This window comes from Stegostoma tigrinum, chromosome 30 (genome assembly GCF_030684315.1).
Source record: "Stegostoma tigrinum isolate sSteTig4 chromosome 30, sSteTig4.hap1, whole genome shotgun sequence".
In the NCBI taxonomy this organism is placed as follows: Eukaryota; Metazoa; Chordata; class Chondrichthyes; order Orectolobiformes; family Stegostomatidae; genus Stegostoma; species Stegostoma tigrinum.
The window spans coordinates 9466345-9493783 of NC_081383.1; the positions used below are offsets into that span (position 1 = coordinate 9466345).

The following is a 27439-nucleotide window of genomic DNA, read 5'->3' on the forward strand; positions in this document are numbered from 1 at the left end:
AATATGGGCCAGGAGCAGGCAGGTGGGACTTGTTTAGTTTGGGATAATGTTTGGCATGGACTGTTTGGACCAAAGGGTCTGTTTCTGTGCTGTATGACTCTGTGAGTCTATAGCAGTGTTAAAATTAAAAAAAAAAGCTCCTGTGAATGTGAAAGGGTTTTATAACTCCAAGTTCTTTTTTCATCCAGGCTGTGCAGTTGCAAACTAAAGCAGCAGGAAATAACTACACCCTAATTATAAATTCCAAAGTCTGTTTATGATTAACCCTTCATTTATCTGTTGGTGGTATATAGCTGAACTCTGCAAACAGATCAGGATTGCCAGAAGTTGATAAACAGTTGAAGTTTATTTTATCTTATGTTCCTCAGGCTGCAAGAAGCAGACTTGGACAAAGGGAACCCATTTTATACAGCATGAAAAGAGGGTGCTGACTTGTTGGATCATCAATGAGATGGAGATACGTAGCTACATGGTGGTTGTCACTGCTGCTTCTCAGCCCCAGGGAGCAGGGTTTGATTACAGTCTTGGGCAACTATCTGTGTGGAGTTTGCACATTCTTCCTGTATCTGCATGGTTTTCCTGCGGTGCTCTGATTTCCTCCCACAGTCCAAAAATCTGCAGGTAAGGTGGTTTGGCCATGCTAAATAGCCCATAATGTCCAGGAATGTACAGGCTAGGTGGATTAGCAATGGCGAATGCAGGGTTACAGAGATAGGGTAGCGGATTCTTGGTGGGTAGCCCTTTGGGTGGTCGTGTTGACTTGATGGGTTAAATGGCCTGCTTCCACACAGTAGGGATTCTATGATTCTCTATAGCAAGAACAGTTACCTATAATTTTTACTTCTCAGACCAGGCAGGAAGATTCTGATTGGTGAGAGTCAGATCAGGACAAAGTTCTTAGCTGTATTTTAGACTGGACCCCACATCAGAATAAGCATACAGGAATGCAAAGCTAAATCAGCGTATTATTCACATAAGAAAATGATCAAGAAGAGATACAAACAGAGCAAAACATACAGCACAATGTGGTCAGTAATGAGCAGATCTGTTGTATGCTTGGCATTTCACAAAATTGTCACAACTATAGATATATGTAAGAAAGAAATACTTGTGTCTGTGTAGCAACTTCCATGTCCTCTCAACAGGTCAAAGTGCTTTATTGCCAATGAACTTCTTTTTTTAGGTGTTACAATGTAGGAAACATGACAGTAAATTTTTGGATGGTAAGTTCCCACAGCAGCTCTGCGATTGTGACCTGAAAATCTGTTTTCTTTATGACAGATACTTTGTAATCAACCTGTTCAAACTGACATACCTCCAGAGCATGTGGGTCTTGAACTGGCTGCAATGGTTCATACTTCCCTAATCAACCTGTTAATAGCTCTGGAATAGGTAAGACTGGCTCAGACGTCGGGGGTCATGCTTTAGCTGTATAAAACCCTGATTTTATTTGCAGCATCTGGGGAGTGGGCTGAATCTCAATAATCTGTAGACGCTGTAAAACAGACAATTTAAAACTGGACTTTTTTTGGTTAAGACTAAATGTAGTTTACATTCAATCTCATGAAATTACTTCCAATTCAGCCCACACCTGGCAGATAAATTGAATAAAACAAAGAAACAAATACAGAAATTGTGTGTGAAATTCAGCCAGTCTTTCAGTATCTGCACGAAGAAAGCAGAGTTATCATTTCAAGTGCAGCAACTCTTCATCACAACCCATCAGGTCACTTGATACCTGGGTTGTGGAAGGGGCCAGTATGAAGAAAATTCTGTTGCCAATATGAATTATTAGATCAGAGGAATTGATGAGTTAAGAATCATAATATAGATGTTTTAATTTATGAGTTTCTTCATAATTTGTAAAAAACTACACAATGATTAAAATGTAGAAGTCATTGGAGCAACTTTGTAAAAGACAAGCTGTACAACAAGCTGTACATCTCTAATCTAAAAGTGGTTCAGATTGATTAAAAATGATGTTGATTTATCAATCTTATTGAACAAGAGTCGGTTCTGATTTAAGCTGCAGTTTTCTGGCAGTTTGTTGTTGCCCGGACGGACTTAGATGCAGCACCTTCCTCGTTAGTCGTGCGTTACCCCGAGTAAGTTCCCCCGTGTTAGTCAGCAGGAGCCGGGGGAGTTGGAGAGGAGGTTCCCGCAGGATGAAGCTCGGTGTCGGTTCGAGCTCGGTGTCGCTGGTCCTGGCTGTGGCCCTTTGTGTGTCGGTGGCGGTTCAGGACCCTGTCTTGAGCCCGGCCCCGCGGACGGACGCGGCCAACAACAACAACAGCAGCAGCAGCACGGGGCCGCCTCCCCCCCACCAGGCCGCCTACCCTGACAAATCGGTGATCCGCCGGGCCGTGTGGGTGCTGCTCGGGATCAGCGGCCTCGGGCTTGTGTACTTCATCATCCGGAGCATCAGGTACCGGGCCCGGGCGAAGTGAGGAACGGGGGCGGGGGCGAAGTGAGGAACGGGGGCGGGGGCGAAGTGAGGAACGGGGGCGGGGGCGAAGTGAGGAACGGGGGCGGGGGCGAAGTGAGGAACGGGGGCGGGGGCGAAGTGCGGGGGTGGGGAGAGGGTCACGGGGGGTGGGTGGGTGGGGAGAGCGTGATTTTGGGGGAGGGTGATTTGGGGGCAGGGGGGGATGGGGGGATTGGGGGGGAGGGTGATTTGGGGGATTTGAGGGAGGGGGATTTGGGGGATGGGAGGGTGATTTGGGGGATGGGGGGGAGGGTGATTTGGGGGTGTTGGGAAGAGGGTGATTTGGGTGATTTGGGGGTGTTGGGAAGAGGGGGTTTGGGGGGTGGGGAAGGGAGGAAAGGGTAAGGGTAGGGATTTGGGAGGGGGTGACGATGGAGGGGACTCGTGGAGAGCATTAGGATGAGTTGAGTTGAACAGAGTGAGGGAGGACAGAGAGCTTTGGGGTCGGGAATGAAGTAAGGTGGAGAATGTGGAGGAGCTTTGGGGGCGGGGTAGAGGCGTTGGGAACATAAAAGATGGCCCGAGAAGGGTGTGGGTGGGTTTGGGGCGGGCAGTGAAGGGTAAGAGACAGGAATGTTGCAGAGGCAGAGATGGTGGAGGGGAAAGGGTGAATGGGGTCATGTAGAAGATCGGGTCTTGGGGCAAGTGGGAGTAGAAACTGATGGAGGAAATGATGTAGGAGAGAGGAGGCAGGGGTTGGATAAGTGGAGCTTAGCGAAGTGATGACGGACCACAGTGGATGTGGTAGAGTGGAAGGGAAGTTGAGATAGCAGGTGGGAATGTGACCATAAATAGTGGAGCAGAGGGAAGAGTTGGAGAATAGGCTGGGAATTAGAGGAAATCAGATCAGGAAGGGATAATGGTTGGAGTGGAAATGGTGAGAATCGGGTGGATGTGGAGTGGGAGGGTTAGGCAAAGCAGAGTGGAGAGTCTGGTAGGTGGAGTGAAGGGATTGAGAGGCTGGGAGTAGAACATCTTAAGAGATGGGGGAGGAAAGGGATTTGGTAGTGTAATGGTGCCTAATGGATCAAGCAGATCAAAGAAAGACCAGACACACACAAGATAGATGGTGCAGGGATTGGGTGACCGAGGGCGGGATCCAAGCGTTACATTATGACCACATTGACAGGATGGACCTGGGTGAATGGAATGCGTTACAATCCTGTTGACTGTTTAGACTTCTGTTTTAAATGCTCAGTCATGGAAAAAAATTGGCCAAATGCTGAAATTGATTCAGCAGTAAACTGTCAGCATGGGTTGTAGACTTGTCATTTGGAATGAGACATGCAATTCAACTCTTTTTTTTGGCACTTCTCCTGAGATACACACAACACAATGTGTTTAAACAGATTTGTGATCTGTCTCACTTTGTTCCGGTTGTAAATTTTCTTTCTCAACAAAGTCCTACATATCAGCAGCTCTATTCCCTTTGATACAAATTGCTGCAGTAAATTTAGCAATAGTTTGTGTGCATTTGACTGATTGTCAAGTTTTACTCTGAAAATTTGGGTGATGCCGTACGTTTGTTTCTTGAAGCAGCAGTGGAAGAAGCGTAATATTTTCTTAAAATATGAGAAGTGTAATGTAGATCTACCTTTCTTTTTTGATGGCATGCATTATTTTGAAAGCGTTGCAAGAAGTGAACTCTGTCCTACTCTTGAAGCTTGCTGTTTTCAGATATTTTTAAATCAACTTCAGTAATGTTAAGAAACATTTCTAGAACAGGTGAGACTTGAACCTGGCTCTTCTAGCTCAGAGGAAGGGACACTACCATGGTGCCAAAAGCAACCTGACCTCACTCCTATTCCCTGCAAATAATTCTTAACAGTTTTTTAGTGTAATTGAAATGTACCATCTCCGTGAAAATTACCTCACTTGCATGTTTTACGGATTATGCTGTGTACTTAGAACTTGTGAGCTATTGTACGATTATCCTGTCGGGGTGACTGATGCACAGCCTTTTTTGAACTGTCACCTTTAGCATATTTATATTCCACAGCTTGTCTAAATGGTTCAGCTTAAAACTTCTCATGAATTTATCAGTTCCTTTTCTGAATGCAAATTATCTTTCAGCTTGAACCAAGCACGACAAATTCAGAATTAAACTTCATGTATTATGAAGAATATCGTCTTCGTAGATAGGGTGGATAGCAAGCAGCTTTTTCCCAGAATGGGGTACTCAATTATTAGGGGTGACGATTTCAAGGTGAGAAGGGAAAAGTGTAAGGGTGGTAGAGGCGGGCACGATAGCGTCATTTAAGATGTATCTAGGCAGATACGAGAATGGGCAGGGAGCAGAGGGATGCAGATCCTTGGAAAATAGGCTCAGAGGTAATAGGAAGGGTTGAGGCCCAAAACGTCAGCTTTTGTGCTCCTAAGATGCTGCTTGGCCTGCTGCATTCATCCAGCTCTACACTTTCCTATCTTGGAAAATAGGGCGACAGCTTTAGATAGAGGATTGGTGCAGGTTTGGAGGGCCAGACGGCCTGTTCCTGTGCTGTAATTTTCTTTGTTCTTTGTAAATGCTACCCTTTACACCATGGCGTAATGGAAAATGTTTGCTTTTTTTTCCCCTCAAGGTTATCTGGTTGCCAGAGCTTGGGCTTATGCTTATTCTACTGTGAGGTGAAAATGTGACCAGATAAATGTTGTTAGTGATTTGGGAGCAATGCCAGAGGATTTCACAAGCTTACAGTCCCGTATCAAAACAAGGGAAAGGGATTAACTCAGCTGAATGCAGGTGATGGAGCATCCTTTGAGGCATTTGCAATGTTTTCAGTGTTAGCATGTTATATTTTCTGTGCCCTGACTATATTGCTTAGGGTAAGAGACTTGGATCTGATTGGTGGGGCTTATCTTTATTTGTTCCAGAATGTTATACACTTTAATTCTAGGCACAATTAGGGGATTAATCATCATGACTGAACTGAGCACCACCGCTTTTTCTTTTCTGTCACCCCCCTAACTCACCCTCTCAGCACCTGAGCTAATTGTCTCACTTCCACCTGACACCTCTTCAGCTCTTCCTTCACCCTCCAAGTCTTGAGACCTTTAAATACTACAACAACAGTCATGAAAAGGAGGTCTGGTACCTCCTTTGTTCGTCTTCACTCACCAAACCTGCCTTGGAGAGTCTACACTGGACTCTTTGCACTACAGTCAGGATAGGATGCCCTGGCTAAAACAACTCCGTGTAGTCACGGCTCAAAACTTCCCATGGGCAGAGGAAGTGCTTCATCATTCCTGTTGACCAGAAGGATCAATATCTTTTTTAAGAAGTATGTTAGCTCACAGCTAGAGCAGTTCTGTGATCCCCATTATACAAGAAATGTGATTGCACTGGAGGAGGTGCAGAGGAAATTTATCAAGATGATGCCTGGTTTGGAGTGCTTTAATTATGAAGAGAGATTGAATAAAATGATAAAATAGGACTGGGTCGACGTGGCTTTGTCAAGAAGAGGTCATACTTGACAAATTAATTAGTATTTTTGAACAAGTAATGAGCAAGTTAGACAAAGGAGTGCCAGTGGACGTGATCTGTTTAGATTTCCAGAAGGCTGTTGAAAAAGTGCTGCAATGGAGGAGGTAAATGAGATTAGAGTCCATGGTATTTGGGACAAGGTACTGGCATGGATAAAGGATTGAATGACAGAAGGCAGAGTGTGAATAAAGGGAACTTTTTTAGGATGGCAGCAGTCGGCTGGTGGAATTTTGCAGAGGTCAGTGCTGGGACCACAACGATTCATGATATATGTTAACGATCTGGACGAAGGAACTGAGGGCTTTGTTGCTGAGTTTGCAGTTGACAAAGGTAAGTGGAGGGTTAGGTGGTGTTGATGAAATAGAGAGGTTGCAGAAGGACATGGACAAGCTAGGAGAGTGGCCAAAGAAGTGGCCAATTTAGCACCATGTGGGCAAGTGTGAGGCTATGCAGTTTGGCAGCATGGATAGAGGTTAGATGATTTTCCAACTGGGAAAAGACATCGGAAATCTGAAATACAAAGAGACTTTGGAGTCCTAGCTCAGGATTCTGTTGAGGTTAACGTGAACCTTTGAGTGTATTTTTAAGACGGAGGTAGGTTCTTGATTGGTCAGGAGATCAAGGGTTACAGGGAGAAGACAGGAGAATGAGGTTGAGAAACATATCAGCCATGATTGAATGGGAGAACAGACTGTATGGGCCGAATGACCTAATTCTGCTCCAATATTTTATCGTCTTGGGGTAGACTGAGGTTGTTTTCCTTGGAGCGAGGAGACTGAAGGGAGACCGTGATTGAGTTGCATAAAATTGTGGGGACGTAGATAGGAAGAGACTTTTCTGCTGATCGGAGGGATCAGTGACTAAGGATGTAAATTTAAGGTAAGGGGCAGAAGGTTTAGACGGGATGTGAGGGGAAAATGTTTTTACACAGAGGCTGGTGGGAATCAGGAATTCTCTTCCTGAAAAGGTGGTGGAAACAGCAATCATAACATTTTGAAAGGTATTTTGATGTGTACTTGTGATGCTAAGGCATTCAAGGCAATGTACCAAGTGCTTGAAAGTGGGATTAGAATAGTTAGGTCAGAGATAGTGGGAACTGCAGATGCTGGAGAATCTGAGTAAATAAGGTGTCGAGCTGGATGGACGTAGCAAGCCAAGCCAAGGGCTTCCTGAAGAAGGGTCTAGGCCCGAAATGTCAGCCTTCCTGCTCCTCTGATGCTGCTTGGCCCGCTGTGTTCATCCAGCTGTACACCTTGTTATCTTAGAATAGTTAGGTGCTTGTTTTTAACTGGCACGGACTTGATAGGCTGAAGGGCCTCTTACTGTGCTGTAGACTTCTCTCTATGACTCAAACCCCCCATCGTTGATATTTGGCTAACTGGCTTGGAGCTGCCAGTTTTATCTGTCTTGTTGGATAACACTTGCAGCATGTCAGGTTTGTGATTTTTCTGGCATTATTCCTACTTGGTATTAATGTTGATCTGGTCATATTTTACCTCCTAATTAAACAAACATGAACCCTGATTACAGAGTCAGAGGTTTTTGTAATGTCTGGTCAGCAGCAATCAATCTTTGAAAGTTTAAGCGGCCTGATCAATTGCACAGTCTGAACTCAACACAGATTTGTGCCCAGATTTTACTACTCTGGACATCAGAAGGTCTGGACCAATAATGAGGACAAAACTAATTGATGTTTGGAATAATATGAGTATAAATGAAAAGCTGTGAAGATTTTTAAAGAAAAATCAGTGTTCAACTATCTTAATTGAGTTATTTTGAAGTAGTGAAGAGGATCAATGAAAAAAATGTAACTTCAAAAGACTTTTGAACTTTCAGAAGACATTAAATAAAGTACCACGTAATAAATATGTTTGGAAAATAGAAGCCCAGGCTATTAAAGAGACAACCACATGGATGAGATATTCAGTGGCGACTGGTTGTCGTTCAGACTGGAAGAAGGTAACATTGTCCCCTGGCCTTAATATTGGGATTGCTCCCCTTTTTTGATATTTGTTACCAACCTGGTTATTTTAGGCATCATTTCAAATTTTATGATGACATAACATGTGGAAATGCCTTAAACGGCAAGGATAATACTAACCAACCAGGATAATAGCTGGATAATGTGCTTTAAATTGGAGAAGTGTGATGTGATTCATTTTGTTATGAGAAATTACCAGAGGCAATGGCCTAGTAGTATTATTGCTAGACTGTTAATCCAGTGACCCAGAAAATGTTCTAGGGACCTGCGTTTGAATCCCACCGCAGCAGATGGTGGTATTTGAATGCAATAAAATATCTAGAATTAAGAGACCAGTGATGACCACATCAGGAAAAACCCGTCTGGTTCACCAATGCCCTTTAGGGACGGAAACTGCTGTACTTACCTGGTCTAGCCTGTGTGACTCCAGCCAGCCCCACAGTAATGTGGTTGACTCTGAACTGCCCTCTGGGCAATTAAGGATGGCCAATAAATGCTGCCTAGCCCAGCGATACTCCCCTCCCGTTAATGAATTTTTAAAAAAAAAATTTAAATGGCAGTATTTTAATAACGATGTAGGAACAGAGAGACTCGGTGCCATTTGTATACAAGTCTTTAAAATTACTAAGACGAGATGGCTTGGAAAGCATGGGATTCTTGGTTTCATAATTAGAAGCATAGATCACAAGCTTGGGGAGGCTATTTCATTTAATTCCATTTAGTCTATGTAATAAATTATATTGTGACGAATTCTAGAGTGGGACAGCATTGTGGCTCAGTGGTTAGCACTGTAGCCTCACAGCACCAGGGACCTGGGTTTTATTCCACATTTGGGGCAACTGTCTTTGCGGAGTTTGCGCATTCTCTGCATAAGTTTCTTCCCATAGGCCAAAAATGTGCAGGTTAGGTGGATTGGCCAAGCTAAAATGCCCATAGTGTCCACTGTTGTACAGGCTAAGTTAACTAGCCATGGGAAATGCAGTGTTTATAGAGAGGGAGGAGTGAGTCTGGGTGGGATGATCTTCAAAGGATTGGTGTGGACTTCATGGGGCAAATAGCCTCCTTCCACACTATAGGCTATGATTCTTGATATTACACTTTTTAAGAACAATTTCACAGCTTAATAATGGCACATAGGAGATTTAATAAAATGCTCCCAGGGATACAGAACTTCAGTTCAAAATAATGAATAGGGCTTAAAGTAAATAAAATAAAACTGTTTCAGGTGATGGTAGGTTTGGAAAAGACTTGAGTTGATTGCGCTTTTTAAAATTAGATGTTAGATGAGTAAAACAAAATTATGCGATAAGCTCTTATGTTCTGGGGTACACTGTCTTAAAGTGTGAACAAGAATTATACATTAGCAGATGAAAATTGGATAAATGATTCGAGGAAAATGTTGAGAGCTATGGGAAAGAAAGGGAATGGGTATAATAGCTCTTGTAAAATGTGACACAGGCATTATGCGCCAAATCACTTTTGATTCTCGCTTTGGTTGTGTCACTGCCAGTACGTGATTTTCCATTTTAATTAAATACAGTACGTGCTTTTCACCTTAAAGAATCGTTGAGCGTGTCACTCTGGATGACTGCCTTTACCCTGTGCAATTAAGATAATTAGGCTCAGTTTTACATAATCTAGTGAAACTTCACATGATATCTTTAAGCATGCTTCAAAAGCCAGAAATAGTTTTTCAAGCAATGAATTACTTGGAAATCAATAATGCAGCAACCTAGTGCTAATATCAACAAGCTGAATTCCTTTCTGACTGGTGAAGGGAAGGATCAAATGGCAGGAGAAGCCCTTCGACTCTTTTCAAAACTGTGCAGTAACCTTGCCATCTGCTTGAGCCAACAGAGAAGGCAGATGTACAGAGTGCTAGTGTTAGAAGTGCAGATCTCTTTGGAGGTGTGCCAGCTGACCCTTAGAATTGAGCACCAGAGACATTCATTGGATTTTATACTTAACAGATGAGTTCTTAAGGGCTGTTGTGGTGCAGTCATGGTGTCCTTACCTGTGAGCCAGGAGGCCTGGGTTCAAGTTCTACCTGCCTTATACGTGTGCTGTAACATGTCTGAACAGGTTGATTTTTAAAATCAAAGAACTGGGTTCACCCCCAGTGGGGAGTTGGCTTCTTGACAGGGAAATGTGGAAACTGGTGTTTGTAATAAAACTATAAATTGGCATTAAAACTCTTGAGAATTTCTGAAAATCTTTTGCTGCCTAATTAAACATCTGGTGCATGATATCTTTCATCTCTTACATCCAGAGGACAAGAATACGAAGTCATGCTTCACCTATACAAAATACTGAATGGCCAACCTCTGGAGTACCACGAGCAGCTTTGGGCAGCATATCTTCAGTCTCAATAAGTAGCTTGCAAAGGAGAGCTATGTAGATTTATTGGAATGTTAACCTGGGCTCTGTGCAGAGAGAATAAACAAAGTAGGGTTGTATTCCCTGAAATTTAGCAAGTTGAACTATTTGATCAACGTTTTCAAGATATTAAGAAAAAAAAACTAGGTGAGGTAAATAATCTTTTTCTGACAGTTAGATGTTTCAGTACTACAGGAATATCAAACAAATTCAAGCCAGACCTTTCTTGAGAGCATAAGAAATAGAACAGAAGTTGACCACGCAGCTGATCGAGCCTACTGCAGCCGCAAATATTTGTATCCTCCTTGCAGCTCATCTTCTCACCTAACTTTGTAACTTCAGCTAATTTAGGAAGATGACTTTGAAGAGACTGACAGACAGCCATTAATATAGTAGATTCTAAGCAGCTGAGACCCCACGTTTATCTAAAGGGTAACGCGGTGTGAAGCTGGATGAACACAGCAGGCCAAGCAGCATCAGAGGATCGGGAAAGCTGACATTTCCGGTTATCTCAGAATCTCCAGCATCAGCAGTTCCTGCTATCTCTATCTTAGGTGTACTTCACCAGTAACAATCTGCAAAATTTAAAAATTATTTATCCATTCAATCTTAGCCAGATTGCCCCTCAAATGAGCTTTGTTTGAACTTATGACTGTTATTTGTGTGTGGAGGCTATCTCTTTCGAATGTACTATGATATTCAGTTTTCCCTTTGGTGGATCTGTTACACTGAGATTACTAATTAACCCCACCTCCCTGCAAGTTTCATTCTCCTTTCAGGAATGAAAGGACACACAAGGGCTCAGTGGTTAGTACTGCTGCCTCACAGCACCAGGGATCCCAGGCTCGATTCCAGTCTAGGGCTACTGTCTGTGTGGAGTTTTCATATTCTCCCAGTGTCTGTGTGGGTTTCCTCTGGGTGCTCTGCCTTCCTCCCACAGTCCAAAGTTGTGGAGGTTGGGTAGATTGGACCATTTAGCACAGACATAGTGTCTAGGGACGTTCAGGCTAGGTGGATTAGTCACGGTAAATGAAGGGTTACAGGAATAGGGAAGGGGCTGCATGTGGGTAGGATGCCCCTTGGAGGGTCAGTGTGGAATCGATAGGCTGAATGGTCTGGCTCCACACTGTGGGGATTGTATGAAATCAGAAAACCCTTGACACTTAAAGGGTGATAAAAGGTTGGGAATTTATTCTGAAGTGACTATTGATGTTACACCCAAGAGGGTGTTGGGGTTCTGGAATGCATAGTGGTTGAGGCAGAAAATTTCACAACCTTTAGAAAGTACTTTGGGCAGTTGAAGTCTCATAATATTTGAGTCAGTGGGCCTAGTGAGAAAAGTGGAACTACTGTGGGTAGTCACGTACTTTTGGTAGTACAGACTCAATCGACCAAAGGGCCTGTTCTATACTGCAGGGTTGTATGAAGTGCAGCTTCCCTTCCATTTCAGGGGTCGGGCTGTTATTGTATTCTTCTTTGAAATACTTTACCCAAATCTAACTGCACTGTGGTTTGTAAACTAACTTATTTCTTCTAAATTGGCAGAGCACTTTTAAAGGTAAAACTTAAATACATTCAGTCTTTCTAAGCTGCATTCCTGGGGCACATATTGCTACAGTCAGCCCAGCTTATTTTCTTTTCAATGACATTCTGAAAGGGAACGATGAGCTGTGGGGGAGCAGTCTCCGTCCTTGATGTCACTTTAAAAGGATTGTACTGTAAATGTCTGCTCCCAGGCTACCTCTAACCAACACTTCTAAAGCACAAGAACAAAGAAAGAGCAACCGAGACAGCAGTCGGAATAGCATTTTATGGTAATTTAGATGAATACAGTTCCCCTTTAATCTGCTAATTATATTCAGAGTTGTAATCCATAAGGGTATGGCATACATTTAACCATTAAGGAATAATTAGTCACTGTAGTTGAACAGAGAAAGCTTCCAGTGTGGGTTCTGAAAGAGAAACACAGGATTCTGCTGATGCCTTTTTGATGAGTTTTGATGTGAATTCTGCTTATCTGCAATATTTCTGCATTTTAATTTGACATAGCAGTCTCATCAAAGTTGGGGATTGAAACTTTGCTCCAAGACCACAGATGTTGTAGTGAGGGGGTGCTGCATTGTCAGAGGTGCTGTGATTTCTTCAGTCAGAATGTTAAAACTGCACTATTGATGCATGTGAATGTCATAGATTTCATTGGTCTATTTATCTTGACCAAAGTTCCACCAATGTCATCAAATGTGGGTTAAAGTTGTTTATCCCTATATTATCTGTGAGAGTATGCTATACAAGTTAATCTAAGTGATGTGATGTGCTAGATTCGGGTCGTTACACTTCAGATTACTTCCTGAATGTGAAGCAATTTGATGTAAGGGACGTTGTAAAAGTCTGCCTTTATTTTATGTTTCCCGTTTGTCATTTTATTGCTAATAATGTTCAAAGGTGCCAAAATGAATGCAAGTGTTCATTTGTCTGAGTGTTCAATGGAGAAGCTACTGATTTTTCATATAGGCAGTAAATGTTTTCTTATCTTTTGCTAAGTTAAATTCTACATTCATGTTCTGCTGTACAAATACGGAAGCTGTGAATATCCGGGGTGGGAAGGAACTGAAATATTTTCTACAAGGCAGTCACTGCGAGCTATTTGAAAGTCATTTACTGTTTTAATTTACTCTGGGACTTGATCTTGTCCCTCAATGCACCATTGATTGAGAGCCGTGCTGTGAAAGATACTATCTTTCAAATGAGACATTAATCCGAGGCCACATTTGCCTTTTTGAATATGAAAGATCTTGTGATGCTAGTTGAAGTAGGTGAGTTAGTTGTGGTGTCAGATCAACATTTTACATATCAGTTGATATCACACATCAAATTATCCTGTCATTACTCTGCTGTTTAGTGGTAGATTTTTATGTATTAATTGGCTGCCCTGTATCTATGTTATAGCCAATGAAATGTAGTCACTATTGTAAAGCATTTTGGGACATCCCATGGTTGTGAAAGCTGCTATAGAAATGCCAGTTCTAATTTAAACAGTAAATTTCTATATAGAATTTACAGAAATTGGTTTGAAGAAGGGTCTAGGCCCAACATGTCAGCCTTCCTGCTCTTCTCATGCTGCTTGGCCTGCTGTGTTCATCGAGATGTACACCTTGTTAGCTGGTCCTTGCCTCTGTTAAAGATCCACACAAACTTTCTGTAGCCCTAATAAAATGTCATAGAGGTTTACGGCATGGAAACAAGCCCTTTTGGCACAGCTTGTATGTATTACCCAGTTTTCACAATTAATCTAATTCCATTTGCCTGCGTTTGATCCATATCTGTCCATACCTATCCCATCCATGCACCTGTCCAAATGTTTCTTAAATTACAGTATTGTACTGGCAGCCCATCCCTCATCACCCTCTGTGGAAAAAGTTTTCCTCCTGGACTCTCTTTGGTATCTTTCCCCTCTCGCATTAAACCTATGCCCTCAGGTTTTAGACTCCTCTATCAACTCTCCTCTTCTGCTTATCCAGTTTCCTCTTAAATGCACCTTTGCTCTTCAGCTCAACTGCTCCTTGTGATGGTGACTTCCGCATTCTAGTCCCTGGCTCAGAATCCTGGAACTCCCTCCCTAACATCAGAGGCAATACCCTACCTGGCTTGGTCTTAGCTATTCAAGAAGACGGCTGATCACAAGCACCTGGAGAGCAACTGACCACTAGTTCTCAAGGGCAGTTAGGATGAACAAAAAATACTGACCTGGCCATGATACCCACATTCTGTAAGCAAATAAATGGAAATATTACTACTGAATTCCCTTTTAGATTTATTTGCAGATGTTTGTATGTATGTACGGTGTCTGAAGTACGATTCTCATTGGAACCTTTCTGATACTTGCCATCTCCTGATTCACTGGTTTGCCCACGGTTAATCAGAGGAGATGGTATGTGTTATAAAAGCTGCATTGTGACATGTTGAGGGTGCTTGCAGTGCACTCTCGTGGCCTGCTACACCACAGAAGGAGGTCATTTGGCCCATCATACCTGAGCTGACTCTTTTAAAGAGCTATTACCCCATTAACTTTGTGTTGCATATTATTTTTAGTAATTGAGCAGAACTGCCATAATTTACCTTGTATAACAATGAATTTCTCTCCAATTTGTTATTTTGCGTTGTGAAAACGTTTAAAAATGAATTAGAATCCCATTTAGCCTAAGTTACCCAAAGCGTTGAAGCTCCTAATGAGGCAATTAAAGCACTTAAATATTCTGTTTAACATCCATGTTTTAACCTTCACTCCACACCATTAGCATTGTGTTTAACAAAAGAATGTAATGTGCCACACAGGATCTATTGCCAATGCTGCTGTTTCTGCTCTACCAGGGCGAGACAGAGAGTGGGAGATTGCATAATGTTACCGGTCATGCATTTCACTGCCATCTGTTACTCTTATCTCCAACTGCCTGCGGCTCTATTTTTTTAAATTTAGAAATATGTGAGAAGCCAAGACTAATAGAATGTTCGACTGCAGCCAGAAAAAGTAGGACAGAATAGACAAGATAGATCGAGTCTTGTTTAGGTGATGAAATTCCTGAGTTTAAAAAGAAGGATTTGCACTGATGTAATATCTTTCATAACATCAGGATGTCCAGTGGTGACTCAGCACCCATTGAAATACTTTCAAAGTCTGATCCCTGTTAAGTGGGAAACTTGACACATAATTTGTGCAGAGCAAGCTCCCACATACAACAGTGTGAGCATTACTTCAAACAGATGATCTGCTTTTAATTATCTTGATTAAAGGAAAATTATTGGGACACTCCATAACTCTTTTTCTGGAAGAGAGAGCTGTGTAATTATGTCGCAGGTCCTTTGTGTAACACCTCAGCTGGAGCTTCTGAAAGTGCAGCAATGCCTCAGTACTGTACTCAGGTAGTAAGAACTGCTGATGCTGGCATCTGAGATAACATGGTGTGGAGCTGGAGGAACACAGCAGGCCAGGCAGCATCAGACAAGTAGGAAAGCTGATGTTTCGGGTTGGGATCCTTCTTCAGAAATGGGAGACGGGCAAAGGGGCTCTGAAATCAATGGTGGGGGGGGGTTGGGCTGGGGAAGGTAGGTAGGATGGTGATAGGTGAGTGCAGTTAGATAGTGGTGGGCATTGGTCAGTGAGGTGGGAGGAGCGGATAGGTGGGAGAGAAGGCTGTGATAGGTCAAGGAGGAGGGGATGAGAGGGAATGTTGGCCTTGGAATGTGCAGATGAACATCTGTCTGCTATGGAAGATTTCAATGCATCGTTCTCCGCCACTTCAGCCACCTGCAATCTGACCCCACAACAAAAGATATATTTCCCTCCCCACCCTTATCTGCCTTCCGGAGGGACCGTACTCCGTGACTACCTCATCGGCTGCACTCTTCCCACTAACCCCACCACCGCCAGCACCTTTCCCTGAAACTACAGGAGGTGCTACACCTCCCCCATCCCAGGCCCCAACTTTCTACGTTAAACAGATGTTCACCTGCTCATCTGCCAATGTGGTCTATTGTATCCGCTGTCTGTTGTACCCGATGTGGCCTCTTCTACATCAGTGAGACCTAGCAGGGGTTCAGAAATCGCTTGTAGAGCATCTATGCTCGGTTCGCGACAAACGACAACACCTCCCAATCGTGAACCACTTTAGCTCCCCCTCCTGCTCCCTGGACAACATGTCCATCTTGGGCCACCTCCAGTGTCACAATGACGCCACCCAGAAACTGGAGGAGCAGCACCTCATATTCCACCTTGGGAGCCTACAACCAATGGTCTCAATGTGGACTTTAGCTTCAACATCTCCCCACACCTTGCCTCCTCCCAAGACCAATCCTCCCTCACATCCCCGCCTTCTTGACCTGTCCATCTTGCCTCTCATGTATCTGCTCCTCCTCCCCTCTGACTAATCCCCACTACCTACCTGCACTCACCTATCACCATTCATCTACCTTCCCCAACCCAGCCCTCCCCACTCTATATTTATTTCAGAACTCCTTTCCCGATTCCCCAATCTGAAGAAGGGTCCTGACTCGAAATGTCAGTTTTCCTGCCCCTGTGATGCTGCCTGGCCTGCTGTGTTCCTCCAGCCCCACACTGTGTTATCTTAGTACTGTACTGAAGTGTCAATCTATATTTTGTGGTCAAGCCTGTGGAATGGTAGTTGAAACAATCTTCTGCTTTTGAGGCAAGAGTTAGGATCTACTGAGCCACTTCCAGCTGATTGCAAGAAATAAGGAAAATCAAACAAGACAATTTCCATGAACTTATGTCCTGTAAAAGAAAGGCCTAGAAAAGAAGATTGTGTAAATGAGTCTCAAACGTGTAAGTGAAGGCAAAGCAAGATAGATGAGGAAGAGTTTAGAATAAGTGGTTACTAGACGTGCTTTAATTTTGTAGGTGAAAATGCTGTTCTAACCGGAAGCTAACATTTCTCTGCATGTGAGTGAAATGAACCAATTGCAAAAATGAAGAATTCCTTCACTTAGAGCCCTGTATAATGGTTCCCAGAACTGGAAGTCCTTTTAATCACTAATTTTAAATAAAATTCTATCCTTTAGGTTAAAGAAAACGCAAAGAAAGAAGTATGGCCTGCTTGCTTCATATGATGACCATGTGGAAATGGCTCCAGTGGACACTGATGATGATGACACAACTTTATTTGAAGTAAAGGGCATGAGAAGGTGAGGATTGTTGAGTGTACTGACTGCAAGGTTCAGTCCTAATCATTCACATTTGTCTCTGTTATGATCTAATGGTTTCCTGTAAAGTTCACCCTTTAAGTGCTTGAGCAATGTTGCTTTCTTCAAATTATTCCTATCTCTTAAAAACATCTAATGCTGAGTATGTAAGAACAAAACTTAAAAAATCTAGTAGAAGGCATCCCACTTTGAGTTTAGGAAACTGATTCCCTTTCTTTTTAGCATTACAGCATTCTTATTTTTTCTCTTTATTTGTTCATGTGGTGTGATGTGGGTGCTGCTGTCTAGCACAGTTTGTCCACCATTCCATTACCCTTGAACTGAGTGGCCATTTCAAAGAGCAGTGATGAGTCAATCTCGCCATTGTGGGTCTGAATTCACGTGCAGGTCAGATCAGCTGGGGATGGCAGATTTTCTTCCCTAACGTTTGAGTGAACCAGTTGGATTTTTACAAGAATCCATGATAATTTCATGTTTGCCATTAGCTTTCAGTTTCAGATTGATTAACTGAACTTAAATTCCATTAGCTGCAATTGTGGTATTGGAACCCAAGCCACAAAAACATTAACCTGAACGTCTGAATTTCCAGTCCACTGACATTACGACTGCACCATAGTCTCCCTGCTGTATATTCCATTTGGATTTCTGGATACAATTCTGCTTGTTTATGGCAAAAAGAGGACCCCATGTCTAAGGCTAGATGCACAGGAGTACATTGAAGCTCATCTGTGATGCCTTTGACAAGTGATGTTTCAGAGGGACTTTTAAACGTGTTTTTTGTGTCACCGTAATCTTTCTGGAACATACAGCTGCTCTGTCATTAGAGAGGGACGACTGGTGGTGATTGAACCTGAGAGCCACCATATCTCAGGTGAGAGGAGAGGTCGAGAAGGAGAGTCCTTTGTGATAACCGCAGCCATTGGTGGGAGTTGAACTGACGCTGTAGGCATCACATTGTTCCACAAAGCAACAGTCCAGTCAACTGAGCTAAACTCCCCACCCAGCCCGCGCCCCATGCAGTACAGTTAAATCCAAAAGAAAACTCAGATTTAAGGTCAGTCAATAGAATAAGCATGCATAGGTTCAGGGTTTTGAAGTGAACAGTTTAAGAAGCAGCCATAAGGCATTTGTTTACAGTGCAGATGGTCAACAAGTAGAGCACGTTTGCCAAGATGTGGGTTGTTTACAACTTGTACCAGGGTCAAGAAATGGGGCTCCCTTAAGAAATTTTCTAAGGTGACAATATTAAAGAAAGATAAAATTGAATGGCCTTAAGTTGTCATTTCACAATGTGATGTGCCTTTTAAAATTTTTTTTAGTATTGGCACATTTCAGTAGTTTTTTAAAAATGTATTTAGACACTGTTTAGTATATCTACCTGTAATATTTTGCTGACGTATTTGATACTTTTATGATTGGGAGAAACGGTATGAACATTTCCCTGGTTCATGTTTTGCTGCAAAAGAATGTGCGTTTTCTCAAGTTCTAAGTGGTAAAGTTTAAATTCAGCTGAGAATCATGGAATGTGGCTTTCCGCCAGCTATAGGAACCTTTGTATGAAGTAAGTTTGACAGCCTCAATTGAGTTTGCAGTACACGATCCTCCACAGCTTAACTCTGCCCTTTTAGAATGCACGCGAGCAGGCCGCAAGACATTTAATATGGGGAGACAAAAAGTGTACCCAGCAGGACTTGTGAGAGGTCTTGACCAAATGGAGCAAACTTTACTTTATATGGGACATTACCTGACCAGACTGCACTTAATGATGTTACTCTGCATCTGAATGGGAGTGTGCTGTTAACTAACATTTACACTATTTGAGTACTGGGAAATAATGCTGGTTCTTAGCATGTGGATAAAAGTGGTCTGCCGTATTTACGGTGTGCTGATATGATGTTCTCCTACTTTCTCTTTCAATCTTTGCAGGAGCATTAACCACACTGCCTCTCAATCTTGCTGACTTTCCATCCACTGCAAATGCTTCGAGACACTCTCCACTGCTTTGCTGTGAGTTTTTGTAGGTCTTTGCAACCCTGCCTTTTCTCTTCCTGTAATCCTCTGTTATTACTTCCTCCACACTTCTCTCTAAATCAAACTCCAATCCCTGCCTTGTTCCTGGCTCCCCATTTAGAATGTCCATTCCCCCAATTCCTCAACAGGCTGGATCGTAAAATATTCCTGACTATAGAATTAAAAGAAGTTGTAGCTTGGATGTTATGTGGTCAATGGAGTTGGGTTAGTCAACCTGCTACTTTGATGTTTTGACAGGAAGGCCTGTCCTTTCATCCAGATTTCACCTTATACTGGGTGGCATTGCACTTAGAGCAGGATAGTTGGTGTGAAGCCCATAGCCTCTAGGAGGAATAGGAATCTGCAGTGGGTAAGGAGATGTGCTCAAAACAAAACAAAAATGCTGGAGATCACTGCGTATCAGGCAGCATCCATGGAGAGAGAGCGCAAACTAACGTTTCGAGCTGAGATGACTGTTCATCAGAGCTGAAGTGAAGTGAAGAGGGTAGTATTTATGTAACAGTTGGTGGGGGGGGTGGTGGTGGATGGTGGTAGGATGTAGAGTGCTATGGGAGGAAAGATGCTGATAGTTCAGATTAAAAGATCAGCATATGAAAATGGCAGAACAGTGGTGTGCCTAATTGCCAGGCTTGAAAGAACAGACAGTTCCACAAGGGTGAGGGGAATGGAGCGATGACAGGGGAGAGAGAATGTAACAAATTAAGAAAGGAAAGAAATGACAGTTGGTTCACAGGTTGAAGGTCTTGAGCTTGATATCAAGTCCAGGAGGCTGTAAAGCACCTCGCATTAAGATAAGTAAAAGTTATAATAGAGTCATAGAGGAATACAGCATGGAAACAGGCCCTTCAGAACAAACAGGTCCATTCTAGTCAAGGTGCCCACTCGGCTAGTTCCAATTGCCCATGTTTGATCCATATCCCTCTTAACTCTTCCCATCCATGTACCTATCCGGTTTTTTTTTAATCTGAGGATGAATGTAAGCTTGGGCACTATATCCATTTACATGGTTTAGTTATTGCTAAACCTAATCTTTTAACCTTTATTTCATAACTTCTGTCACATCAAAGTTTACTGCACAGTGAAATCCTACGCTCGGTTCTGCACACACTGTTTGTGATTTTTAAGTGTCAATACTGAGCGTAGATAATCCTGTCTTTGCTCTCCCCAGAGTAATTTAAACTAAAGACCAAAAACACACAGCTGAGACAGTCAGAAATGACTTCAGCAACTCTGGGCATCTTTTCCTTGCCACAGATTAGAGGGTTATTTACACACCGAGTGTGAATGTTAAACAGAAGTCTTTTCCTCAGCAAATTGGGTTTTGTTTTAATCACTTGCATGGTAACTTTAGATTTGCTGAATTTTTAGGGGCCACTTTCAGCCTGTTTCTGATTTAATTGGAATTTGCTTGGTCTGGGCTGTTCTTGTTGATAATCATGTGTTTAGCTTTAGAAAAGATTATTTCCTTCACTACCTTTCATGCCTTTTGTGGTAAAATGGTATAAATCACAGTTGGTTCTCATTCACGTGTCAAGACCTGCATTTTGCTCTGAGTATGAATTCAAATTATGTTAGTCGGTGCCATGGGCTTTCCTTTAAAGAGCCTTCCTGTAAATTTCAGCAACTTACTTAAGGCAACTTGCGAGTCACGGGTAGGTTTCCGAAAGTTCTAATTGGGAAATCAAGAATGGGAATTACTTGTACTGAGTGGTAAATTTCTGGAACTCGCTGTTCACAACTGCCAGTACATTCTAGTTGGTGCCTTTGCTCAGTGTTAGCTGTTTGCAACCTAGTCATAAGGTCATGAGTCCCGACCTTTTTTGAAACCTGAGCATTTAATCCAGGCTGCCGTTTGAGCCCAGCGGCATCTGTTGGAGACATCGTATTTTGGATGAGACATTAGGTTCAGCCTGCCCTCCTGGGTGGATGAGAGAGAATTCCTGCTGCTAGTCCAAGATGAGTTCTCTACTGTGTTCTGACCAATATTGAATACTCAACCAACGTCTGATCATCAGTTCATTGTTTCAATGCAATTTAGGAAACCTTGTTGAATAAACTGGCTGCCACATTTCCTGGATTATAGCAATTACTACATTTGAGAATGACTTAATTTGCAGAGAGGTGTGTTGACATAACTTGCATATGCTATAATATACAAGTTTTATCATCCTCACATCCTGTTAGTTGTCCAATTTATATGAACCTAGGCTGTTGGATTATATTTGGGGAGGGGACAGTCAGATAGCTGCATCAAATTCTGTCCCTGCTTACCCATCAGGGGTGTGATTCCATGCTTAATTTCTCCCACATTCTCAAATTTGAGGTCAATGGGGTTAATTGTTATGCCCTAACCGTGTCTTGGTTGACTAAGCACAGGTTTGAGGTTGAATCCTTCATTCTTCCTAGATTATATGGTTACGCTTTGCACAATGAAGTACGTAAACTTGAATATATAGGGAAAAACCTATTCAGAATCTGTGGTCCTTCTCGAAAATTGTTGTTGCAGCTGCATCAACAGTTGGGGCTTTTACATTTTTCACAGGGACCCTGACTGAGATCAGGCAGCGTTCTATTTTAATTCAAATCGAGTAAATGAGTTTGTGCATGTGGGTTTCTTCAAGGTGAATAATTTGAATAGTTTTCACTTCCAGTCTCAGTGATGGTGAGGGTGCAGGTGGGAGAGCTGCTGTCTGCTCTTGACAGGTCCTTGTTTGAGAGCTGTACAGCTGAGTATCTGAACTCCCTTGATGATATCAGTGCTGCTGTTGGAAGATGATAATAGGAGAGAAAAATAAATGATAGAATGTGTTCAGAGGTGAAGATGAATTTTAACAATATGTAGTTTAAAATCCTTAATGCAATGGGTAAATTTAAGGACAGTGGCATTAAAGAGAGCGTAGGGAATAAGCATTTGTACCTAAAATATTCCTAGTGAAGCTGGGGAATAAAATACAAGGAGATCATCCGTTTCCTACTGTCATTTTATCATTAGGTGACGCCCTCTGTTCCCCAGGAGATCAAGCTGTGTTGGATGCCCCACTTGGGAAAGGTCTGTTCAGGTGAATTGATCTGACAGGTCTGTCTCCTGCCAGCTGCTACTAGAACCCAGTGAGGGCTCATATGCATCAGGCTTCTCGATATTGATTTTGAATGTTCAGCTGAGGTTAAAGGCTGGTTACCACCTAGGGACACTGTCTCAGTGGCAGTGACCAACAACCTAGAACAAAGATATCGCAAATGTGGCTTTACGGTAATTACTGAGAACACTTGTTCTCTTCTTACCATCAAACCCATGTTCACTTTTATTTCCTCCCTCCTGTTTTGCAACATGTTTCATATTTCATCTCAGTAATCAAGACAGTCTGTCCATGTAGGGAAGTTTTGGAGCGGTTGGGACAACAAGTTGGTAATGCAGCCTGCACCCCCAACCCTGCACTATAGGAGTGGGCTTTTCGTAGGCCATTACTGTGTAGCACTGATGGGAGTAAAGTGTTGAAATCATATTTAAGCAGGTAGCAATCAAGTTGAATTAGTAATACAGAATAAAAAGCAGAAACTTGGCTGAACCGGTCCTCACTCTCAACAATTTTTCCTTCAATTCCTACAAACCAAAGGGTTACTGGGGCACCTGCATGGGCCCATGCTGTGCCTGCCTTTGTAGGATTTGTGGAACAGTCCCACTTCTGCAACTACACCAGCACCATCCCTCCCCTCTTTCCCTGCCATATTGATGACTGCACCGGTGTTGCCTCGTCCTCCCACGAGGAGCTGTAGTACTTCAGCTTCTCCAACATGTTCCACCCTGCCCTCAAATTTACCTGGACTATTTCTGACATCTTCCTCCCCTTCCTGGACACCTCTGTTTTCATCTCTGGAAAGCAACTCACCACCGACATCCATTTCAAACCCACTCACTCCCATAAATACTTTGACCACACCTCCTCTCACCCACCCTCCTGTAAAAATGCTGTCCCAGACACCCAATTTCCCTGCGTCCACGGCATCTGCTCCCAGGATGAAGCGTTCTACTCCAGGATGTGGAGGTGCCAATGTTGGACTGAGCAAACAAAGTCGGAAAAGTCAGAAACCACACCAGGTTATAGTCCAAGATAATAAAGTGTGAAGCTGGATGAACACAGCAGGCTAAGCAGCATCTGAGGAGCACAAAAGCTGACGTTTTGGGCCTAGACCCTTCATCAGAGAGAAAGGTCTAGGCCCGAAACATCAGCTTTTGTGCTCCTGAGATGCTGTTTGGCCTGCTGTGTTCATCCAGCTTCACACTTTATTATCTTGGATTCTCCAGCATCTGCAGTTCCCATTATCACAGGTTATAGTCCAACAGGTTTATTTGAAAACACAAACTTTTGGAGTCCTATTCCGCCTTTCAGGTGAAGGAGTAAGATTGAAAGCTTGTATTTTCAAATAAACCTTTTGAATATAACCTGGTCTTGTGAGGCTTCTGACCATTCTACTCCAGGACATCTCAGATATCATCCTCCTTTAGGGACCATAGTTTCCCTTCCTCTTTACGTAAGAATGCCCTTAATCACATCTCCATTTCCTGCACTTCTGTCCTCAATGTCCTCCCGCCAACAACAATAAGGATAGAGTCCCCTTCATCCTCATCACCCCAACAATCCAACGCATTGTCCTCCAACGCTACCAACAATCAGACCCCACCACTAAAATGGTATTCTCCACCCCACCTGTCTGCTTTCTGCGGGGACTGTTCATTCCGCGACACTCTCGTCAGCTCTACAGTCCACCAATTTCTCTACCATGGCCAGCACCTTTTCCTGCAGCCACAAGAGGTGCAACACCTTCCCCTACACCTTTCTGTCACCTCTGTCCTAGGCCCCAGACAATCCTTCCAGATCTAGTAGAGATTCGCTTGCACTTTATCCAACCTGATGTATTGTATCCTTTGCTCCTGATGTGGTCTTTCCGATAGACCGTAAACACAGACTCGAGGACCAGTTTGCAAGGCATCTGCACCCTGCATGCATTAACCAACCTGACCGTCTGGTTACTATCTGTTTTAATTCCCCCTCCCACTCCCCTGACGATGTCCGTCCTTGGCTGTCTCCACTGTTAAAATAAGGCCAAACGTAAACTGGAAGAACAACACCTGATATTTTGCCTTGGGAGCTTACAGCCCAATAGCCTCAACAGTGACTTCACCAGCTTCAAAATCCCTCCACCGTGAGCCTTATCCCATGTCCAGCCCTCCACCCCTCCCTCCTCCTCACCTCCCTGACCTGACCTTACCTTTCCATCTTCCGACTGACCTATCTGCGCCACACTTCTCATGGACCAATCATGAACTCCCTACCTGCATCCACCTGTCACCATCTCTCCTATCCTTGCCCAGTACCAGCCCCCTCCATCTATTTCTGGGCTCCCCTCCATTCATAGCAAAGTTGGCCTGAAACGTTGACTTTTCTGCTTCTCAGATGCTGTCTGACCTGCTGTGCTTTTCCAGCTTCACACCTGTCGATACTAGCAATACACTGCTCAGCCAACACCCAGTAAGTGGGGCGATGGGTGTGCTTCAAGGCATTACCTGTTCCCTTAACAGAAATTACATGTTCCAAGTATGTTTCTATTCTAAACTGTGAAAATTTCATTCTATTTTAATTAATGTCCCATCATTGATTTAGTACTGAGATTGCCAGCTCGAAACATCTTTTACTGAATGCTCAGATAAATTTGTTCCATTCCTGGGAACATCACCCCTCTTAAACATTTCCCCCTTAATATATCCCCAATGCCATCCTCATCTTCTTTTTATTTTACAATATTAAATCCTAACTTGTTTTCTCTTGAGTGCTACATTCCTCCCTACTCAAACAATTGTGTCTTTTGGCATACTAATTTCTATGCTGTACGTATTTATGATGTATCTCTACACAAAATCCTGAATTTCCCACTGCAGTATATTCTCATTTGAATTTTACAGGTTATCTTTTAGAATGAAACAAAATTATTTTTCTTTTGAAATTCAGTCTTTAACATACAGCATGTTTAGTGTGTGTATTGATGTTTGTACACAATGATGCTATGTGTGTCTGTCATGCAAGTTCCCTGGGTTTAAGATAAGTGGCTTTGAACAAGGACTGAAGCTGTTGTTTCTTGCATTGGTTCAACTCAGCAGTGACTGCTATAAAACTACAACCAGTGCACTGCCAACTCTTAAAGTGCACAAAAATTCCAACTGATAACCTGGAGATTTTACCCAACTTCCTTTCCACATCATTATTCATAATGAGACCCTGTTGTTATCCAAATGTGGGCTGTATAGGCATGATTTGTACATGAATAATTTGTTTGGTTAGAAAATGAAGAGGAAGAAACTAAGACTCTGATCTGTGCTCTGCTTCAATATTCTTGCACTAACTGTCCAAATTTGTGCTTTTTGTATATCCCAAAAACTTAGCTTTTGAAAAGTTTAAACAGATTGGAACTCTACTCCAATGGAAATAGAAGAATAAGAGGTGATGTCATTGAAACATTGAGTTATTAAAGAGCTTGACGCTGTAACTGTTGAGAGGATGTTTCCCCTCATGGGAGACTGTAGTACCGAGGGCATAGTCTCAGGAAAAAATGGTACCAATTTAAGACTGAGGTGAGTAATTTAATCTGTGAGGATTGAGCCTTTGAAGCTTCTTGTTGCAGAGAGCTGTGGGGGCTGAGTCCTTGTGTACATTTTAAGATAAGGATGGATAGATTCTTGATCCATTGGGAAATCTAGGTTTACAGGGAAAGAGCAAGAAGGTGGACAGGGGCAATGTTGGATCAGCCATGATTCCTTTGAATGGCAAAGCAGGTTCAAAAGACTGAACAGCTTACTGTTACAATTTCTTATGGTCTTATGGAATTTGGTTTGATTAAGAAAAGTGTAGTCACTTAACTAGAGAGAAAACAATTAGGAATCAAATTTATAGCATTGCTAACTTTTATTTTAACTTTTATTTGCAGGTAATAAGTATTCTGAAGACATATGGTGAATGTGACTTATTTGTCATGCAGTTTTCAGAAGCCTCAATCTTCTTGTCACTTGCTAATTACTTACCGATGACTGACTAAATACATTTGTATCTTGCGTGCAACTGGACAGGTAATTCCAGCATAACCCAGCTCTTCACTATTCAGGAACCGAAGGGAACCTGCTGAAACTCTTCCATTGTTGGGGAAACTTCACCATTATTGTGATTTCTGTATCATTTCCTGAGAGTCATTCAGAAAAAAGTTCCTGGTAATGAGTTAAAGATTGCCTGGACTAAGTTTTTCTTTGTCACAGCTCCGCCTCAAGCGAGTAGAACCTACAGACTTCAATTGTTTACATTGACATTGTTTAATTTAAATTTGCTGGAACGATTGCTCTTAAATCACATTAGGTGGATAAGCCTATTGACATACCACATGGGCACAGTGAAGACTATGTAAGATTTCCATGGGTGACTGGCATTGTGTACTCTATGGGAATGGGTGGGGATGAAGAGGAGTGGTAAACCTTTTTGCCTGTTTTGGTACCTATGACCCCATTCTTATTGGGGCCCCAACTACAGTCCTTGGAGAATACAATGCAGCCCATTGGTCTTCCCAACGAGTGTGCAGTAAACATCCACCTAGCAATATAAACAACAGTGCTCTTCCTGTGCCTGACTATTAAGCTAAAAGCAAATTTTTTTTATATATAAGAAAGTCTCTGTTAACCTCTCGCTGGAATGTTAATTTTTAAACACGGTTGTCATGTAACAGCATCCACTTAAACTAAAATAAGAGCAATTAACTATATGTCTTTAGTTGTTGTTTAATGCTGAATGCTACTTAACCTTTAACATTCACCATTCCGACTGCTTCCGTGAACCGTGACATTTCCTTAGACTGTGTTTAAAACAAAAGTGGGAAAATGCACCTCTCCCCGAGCTGGTGCCAGTGCAGAATTAAACTGGTTAATAGTAAGGCAACTCCTGAGGCCTTGACCAAAAATCAAGTGTGCCTTGCTTACTGCCAAATGTAGCAAGTCAGTAAGTTCAGCTGACCAGCTTCAGCCGGTTGTGTGAGACGCTGCAGTTTTTAAATGTGAATGCACACTTACTGCCTGCAGTTGTGGCGGACTCGGCTGCATGTGGCCATTAGCCATGCTACTTCTAACTGGGGCCTGTTTCTTTGTTAGCTTCAATAAGATGAATTCAGGTGCAACATGCCCTTCTTGCACACTGTGTGAGCTTGTCAGGACTGTGAAGTGTTTTATAAGCCTTTTAAACAACAACAAAAAGTTACAATTCAATGCCATCCTTTTTGTTTACTTGTTTATTAAAATAATTTTTTGTGAAAGAAAATGTGTGTTGAGTTTTCTTTAATCTAT

At 42.6% G+C, this 27439-nt stretch overlaps 1 protein-coding gene across 2 annotated transcripts; it reads left to right on the plus strand.

The window, feature by feature from the left end:
• Positions 1 to 27413, plus strand: LOC125466016 (protein FAM174C-like). 2 transcript variants are annotated; one of them, XM_048560106.2, is made up of 4 exons: positions 1 to 22; positions 369 to 621; positions 16897 to 17019; positions 26047 to 27413. In XM_048560106.2, exons 1-4 carry the CDS (start codon positions 4 to 6, stop codon positions 26048 to 26050), a joined length of 399 nt encoding a protein of 132 aa, XP_048416063.1. In that variant the 5' UTR covers positions 1 to 3; the 3' UTR covers positions 26051 to 27413. The 2 variants fall into 2 exon arrangements, with proteins under 2 accessions (XP_048416063.1, XP_048416062.1); XM_048560105.2 differs by lacking the exons at positions 1 to 22; positions 369 to 621 and adding exons at positions 2075 to 2425; positions 18964 to 19044.
• Positions 27414 to 27439: the final 26 nt, after the last annotated feature.

What these genes read in the sequence shown, in the direction of transcription:
- LOC125466016 (XM_048560105.2), top strand. Translation starts at nt 2,166, where the DNA reads ATGAAGCTCGGTGTCGGTTCGAGCTCGGTGTCGCTGGTCCTGGCTGTG. An exon ending in TTCATCATCCGGAGCATCAG is followed by an intron (nt 2,426 to 16,896) that starts GTACCGGGCCCG and finishes TCTATCCTTTAG; the next exon opens with GTTAAAGAAAACGCAAAGAA. An exon ending in GAAGTAAAGGGCATGAGAAG is followed by an intron (nt 17,020 to 18,963) that starts GTGAGGATTGTT and finishes CAATCTTTGCAG; the next exon opens with GAGCATTAACCACACTGCCT.